Source organism: Eurypyga helias, unplaced genomic scaffold, assembly GCF_000690775.1.
Source record: "Eurypyga helias isolate BGI_N326 unplaced genomic scaffold, ASM69077v1 scaffold23919, whole genome shotgun sequence".
Classification (NCBI taxonomy): Eukaryota; Metazoa; Chordata; class Aves; order Eurypygiformes; family Eurypygidae; genus Eurypyga; species Eurypyga helias.
The window spans coordinates 3,879-10,243 of record NW_010270419.1 but is presented as its reverse complement, the minus strand read 5'-3'; the positions used below and the strand labels follow the sequence as shown (position 1 = coordinate 10,243).

General features: G+C 39.3%; 1 protein-coding gene across 1 annotated transcript; it reads right to left on the bottom strand.

Moving 5' to 3' along the window:
- Positions 1-622: 622 nt before the first annotated feature.
- Positions 623-3,355, bottom strand: MPC1 (mitochondrial pyruvate carrier 1). Its single transcript, XM_010158444.1, has 3 exons — positions 3,264-3,355; positions 1,548-1,680; positions 623-811 (listed from the first exon to the last, which is right to left on the bottom strand). Exons 1-3 carry the CDS (start codon positions 3,304-3,306, stop codon positions 793-795), a joined length of 195 nt encoding a protein of 64 aa, XP_010156746.1. The 5' UTR covers positions 3,307-3,355; the 3' UTR covers positions 623-792.
- Positions 3,356-6,365: the final 3,010 nt, after the last annotated feature.

Below are 6,365 nucleotides of genomic sequence, written 5' to 3'. Positions count from 1 at the left end.
TGAAAGGCACCTTGTGTCCTTCAGATCTTAGACTCCAAACAAGTTTTTGCCTGTGTCAGGATTACTTATATCTAGAACAACTCAAACAGTAGGAAAAAAATAAAATCCATTTAGAACTTCTTAAAGAACAGTATCAGACTTTGTTGCCTTCCTTCATTCAATGCTATGCTTTTGCTTTTCTGAGTTTTATTTAAATAATGTGCGACTTATATGCATGTTAATGAAGTCTCTTTGTTGAGACAAGGCATGCAGCAAGGGAAGAGGGGTAGCTGGTCACTTCCAGGCTGCCTATCTACACATTTGTTCTTGTAGATTAGCAAGCCGCTGCTTAGATTAAAAAAAGGAATGAATGCACCCAAGTTAAATGGCTTTTAAGAATATATTAATACACAGAACAATAATACCACCTACAGTTCTATTTACTGACCTCTGTTCATGTTGATTTGAAAACAAGTTGTGTCAAACCATCATGGGCCACTTTTGTAGACTGTTAGAAAAAGTTGGTTTTAAAATATTGCTTGTTATTTGGATGACTAACTTTATTAAAAGGGTAGTTATTAAGGACCTGTAAGGCAGCAAGACTTTAAATACAATGGTTTAAATTGCCGAATAGTACTCTTTAAAAGGCAAGATAAAAAAAAATTGGTAGAAGGATTCTTGATGGGGCCATATTGGTTAACGGGTGTTTCTGTTTGATCCCCACTGTAATTGTCACAGCAACTGTAGATGGCAAGTCCTCCTTGGTTGTAATTTGGGATGAACACATTCCCTGGCTTAGTTCAAGTTAGATATTTAGTTCTTTTTCTCCAGCCTGCCAAGAGAAGAACAGCTTTTGTAAGAGTGAATATAGAACTGCAATTACTATAAAAAAAAGTATCTGGTCTTGCAGAAGAACTTTAGTTATTTGGCCAGATATTTATGCAAGGGCATGTCTACTTGCCATTTTGCTCAGTCTCATTTTTTAATTTATAGTTCAGGAGGCTTCATCCTCCTATTGCTCCATATGGATTTCTTGGAGCAGAAGAGAGAAAAGCCACAATCCTGACTCATCAGGATTGCCTGGAACAGTGTTTGGGCTACTTGCTACACAGGGAGGGTGTGTGACTGCTTGCAGTCTGTTCCCCAGTCATACTCCACTGGATCTACCCCATATACAGAACAGTCAGCTTAGCGAGGTTTTGCCTTCAGACATACAACCCCTTCAGTTTTATGGGTGTTTCATCTCAGGGAGGTGGACACATGCAGACTAATCACCAATACATGAAACAAACCCCAAAACAGCCAGCAGCTGCTGAAAGCCCCGTCTACATCCACAACTGTAAGGGTTTTCAGCCTTTTCTGCGTGCACCCCTCAAACTTCAAAAGGGGGTGCAAGGCAACAAGTCATAGTTCAGCCTATTGACAAGAAGTTTGTCAAAAGGTTTGCAAACGGTAGTGAAGTTAAACAAGGTCGGAAATCATGCAGGGGTTTGGACCGCAGTTAAAAGCCACTAACAGAGTATTCCAACAGCCATCAGTTCATGACTCGCCCTTAAAGAGTGACTTGCCTGTATTTGATCAGTCGTCCTCCTTGAATAAGTTGTGCAACTTCATTAGTCAAGTGGCATGCGAAAAGAAGCCAGTTCCTTGGCTGCACTTTGTAGGCAAATCTCATGAAAGTCAAGGAGTAACAACACAGTGCTGCAAAACGTGATACATATCATAAGAAGATTATTTTTTAATAGCTGCATTTTGGTGAGGCATAATTGTCATTACATTCCACAAGTATGGAAAGCTTCTCACTGCTTTTGAGTTTTCCAGTAGTCCTACAAACCTGTCCATTTTGAGGATCAATGGAGAAAACCCCACAACAGCTCATTTTTGCTACACAAGAAAATCTACAGGGCTGCAGCTTTCCACAAAACCTCATATTCCTCATACACTTTCCCATGATGCAATTGAAACCTTTTTAGTTTATTGCCTAAACTGTATCAGCCAGAACATACTGAGACACAGCCTGTCCTATATAATTACTCTCATTATTTCTAGGACAGTACTTTTTAAAATACTGCTTAAATACAGTTCTTGCTAGAAACATTCTAAAATGGACTAGGAGAAGGAGGTTTCCATCATGAGCATTCAGAAGCATAAAGCTTTGTTACCTGCTTTCCAAGAAGATGAGAGAATTTTAATCTAACCCTCCTATCATAATTGCATTTAAGTACAGGAAATTACAACCCAAGAAGTCACTAGTTTTGCAAAGTTCTGACAGGCTTAAAGAAAAAAAATTGGGAAATTAATTGTTCAACATCAACAGTCCTTCAAGTAGAGAACCTGGAAGATGGAAAAAAATTGTGCACACATCAACTTATATATATATTTGTAAAAATTAAAAGAAAGTGTCTCCACTTTGCTGAGCTGGGTAGCTACCACCAAAACACTTAAAACAGTTTCACTGTACCAGGGACTATTTGAACTAGCCTCCCACCTCAAGGGAGCTGATTAAGAGATTGAACTACTCTAAGCAGAGCCTAGTGAGCATGAGGCAATAAGTTTCCTTAACGCACAGGTATTTTGCTTCAGGGAGAAGAATTACTCAGAATTAAGTTACTGAGTTAAGGAAGAGACATAATGCCAAAATTAAGCTAATAAATTAAAGCCATCAGATTTATGATCCTATATGAACAATAAAATACAGAGACAGACATCTAGGCAAAAGCTAGACTTTTTCCACCCTTTGGAACATGTATTTCTTATGTATTTAAAAAGAAATTCTCACACTATTCCATTAAGAGTCACATTAGCCTCTCACAGGCAACTGCTTTGCAAGAAGCCAACCTCCCTCAGATGCTTTTTGCATCCTGCAGACCCAGCATTACCATTTCTTCAACTTGGATACTAAGTCTCACACTAACCACAAGGCACCATTGTTCTTGATACAAAGAATAAACTTGGGTAAAGAGATACATTCTGAGACAGTGCATGCAGTAGTGTAAGATACCAAAATATTTATACTTTAGGAGTGAGTCTGGTGGTCAACACTGCTAAGACTCAATACCCACCTCCTTCCCCACAGATTACTGGAAAGCCCTCTCAAAAAGAGCCCTGCAACTTTTCACCACTTAAGTTTTTAAGTGGCCTCTGAAGTTATATAACAAGATATTTGAGAGAGGTATCTGCTTTGATCATAAGTTTGCAAGTAACTAATAACATAGCACTGCTTGAAGAACAGAATCCGTGTTCAGTAGTTGGTTTACCAACAAGAAGTTTGTCTCAGGTCTTACCAAATGTCATTCTGCCACTAATGATTTCTGGAGATTTCTTCATGTCATTAATAGCAGCAACAGGAAGCCCCCAGTTGGCAACTGGCCCCCAAAAGTGCTGTAAAAAGGGAAAAGGAAAATAGAGTTACAGAAACACAGACCTCCTGCAGTATTCTTAGACTCTTCCTTAGTCACACAAACCTTCAGAGGCCAGGGTTAAGGGTAAAATTCCAAGTTACGATAGGCACTACTTTAGATGCGAGGAGAAAAACTAAGCCCTTCTTTTAGCAGGATCTAGTCTTCAGGAGGGAAGAAAGAGGAACCCACTCTGAATCTTCTTGCAAACTAGAGAAGGACTACTGTAAGGCCATTGAAATGCAGTTTGTGTAATTATACCTCAGCTATCATTAAACAGTCTGATTGGTATAGTCATATAACAACTGCAGATTTACAGCTCACTTGTGTGCAGAGAATTAGCATTTGTCTCTTTCAAATAAGGCTCCTCAAGAATGTAATGAAAACACAAGGGCTTGCTGAAGTGAAGAACTGGAACTGTATTCATGTTATGCTGAGGATAAAGAAATACTCAGCAAGATTCTTATTCCAAGCACTTTACACTATGTCTTTGAAAGAGCAGGGCCATGCAACCAAACCAAATTGTTTCCTAGTGCTTCATGTGCAATTGCTGAACTTGGTGACTACAAGTCTCTCTACTTGGAGTAGAGAGACACAAGAGTAGAGCAGCTGGCTACAGGTGTGTACATAGACAGAAAAACAGAGACAAGAAGCGGGAAGAAACAAGTGAGAGACTGGTGAGTGCTCAGTTTGATGGGTATACTCTAAAAGGACTCCAAACTGAGAAAAATAGTGTCATATCTCCAATTTCCACTACTGTTACAAGGCTTCAGTAGAATTCTATCCACAGAGGAAGCATGAAGTGCTTGCATCACCTTCCCCTAATAGGAAAGTAAGGATGCTCAAAAGTAACTCAGCCAGTTATGGCAAAAGAGATGCACCTTACAGATATCAACTATACCCATTCTTTTGGCACTTCCCCCACTGTAACACTGCAGATATTACAATGATTTTCAATTTTAATTCCAAGACACTCTTGCCAGTCTGGGTACTAGCTTGTAACACTACAGTAAGATGAAAAGCCACACTTGCTTCATGCAGATTTGGGTTGCAATATGCGAAACTTGACTAAAAAAGTATAGAAAAAAGAAGAGTTGAAGTTGTACGCACAGTTTTGGTAGTTAAACCTCAGTGCAATATGCAAAACAATGTAGTATTTCTGTAATTGTCTACAGGATGTGCATTGGTCCAAACAGACTTATGAGTATTTTGAAGAGTGCAATGAATTCATTTAGTGTATCAAGTATGTCAAGCACAAGTTACTATGTCAAGCACTTGAGAAGCAACAGGGCATAACTGAGAAGAGCTGCATGGTATTTACACTGTACATCCATGGTTAGATAATGTAAAGAAATATACCTATAATACCACTTACACACATGATATATAGCAACAGAATGAGAACATTCACAGAAACTGAAGTCAGCAGCACACAGGATATTGTTTTAGAGGCTTTAATGTAGCTATTAAAATCATTCTAAGGTACAGTAAGAGTACCAGAAACAAACATCTAGTCACATAACCATGATTATTTTCACAGTAAGACAGCAAGACAGCTTGTGTTAGCATCACCACATTAAAGCAGACTGCAAAAGGTAGCTGTAGAGGCAGTACATGTACTTGGTAAGGTTTACAGTCCTTTCAGGAGTCTCATTTAAACAACTGTAGTTTCAGTGAAATAAGTCTTTAAGGCTCTGAAAAAACTTCTTTTTTTGAATCTCTAAAACAATTACAGTTTTGAGAGTCTTAGTGGGGACTCTTGTTTTGAGAGTTAAATCAAGTCAGCTTGGGCTTTTTACTTAATTCAGCTGCCATTATAAACACAACAAGTCATACACTATAGACCATGGACTGCTTCAAGCTCAGGCTGCAAAAGCTGAAGAATCATCAGTTCACATCCCCACAGTGCTGTGGCCGTAACTCTCCCCTGCTGACCAGGGAGGTAGGTTTGGAACCTTCCCACTTGAGATGGTTATCCAGTTTTAAGTGCCTCCAGGCAGGCAGCCCTTTGAAGTTTCCACACACAAGAATTAAACTACACCTATACAGTTTGTCTTTGGTCTACATGGAAAAGCAAGTCTTCCATAACATTATGATTCATGGCATAACAGGTATAAAATACCCACTCCCAGTTTCAGGAGTAAACTGAAAGGCTGGAGTAAAGAAAAGTCTGTAGTGAGAGTTATATGGAACCACTTATTGTCTGAAGCAAAGCTAGTTAAAAACAAGCCTGGTAGTTCAGTTATGTTCCAGTATTGTTGCTGTGCAGAACAGCCCCAGACTGACCTGATTTCCTTAGCAAAGAGTATGGGGAAAAAAAATGAAGCCCCTTTACATTTGTAATGATTAGGAGACATTCTGAAGGAGCCAGTATTAGTCACCTTAACCTCAGACTTGTGAGCAAGTATTACTAGTGCATCACTCCTGGAGGTTCACAGTATGCTTCTGAGATGCCAGTAAGGTCATAACAGTGCTGAGGCAAAAAGGCTGCAAGTTACTGAAGTTAGGAAGACAGTGAAACCAGAAGTCGCATCCCTTTTCTTACCGTACTGTTTGAGTGGTCCATCATTGTTTCCCATTCAAAAAGCACATGGAAGAAAAAAAGAAAACAAAAGTCAGTTTCTTTCATAATAAACACAAAGAAGCATACCACAAACAGAAGATTGGTATAGGTGAGGAAACTGCATGGCATTAGCTACATAACAGTATTAAAAATCCCATTTACCTCAAGATCTGTCACTGTGACGAGATTTGGTGCTCAAGTACCTTTTTCCTAGCAAGATAAAATCCTATTATGGGAGGTGGAAGATATTCGTCCCCTGTATACTTCAAAGCATCCAAGATGCCATCCCCACTAGTTTAACAGGATGCCAAAGCAGTCAAGGTTTGCCCGTGACATAGCTAAGCAGGTACAATTCCTTTGTGGAAGCCTTGAAGAAGTCACTTGGAATTGCTGTACACCCACATAAGTAGGTCAAACCAAACACT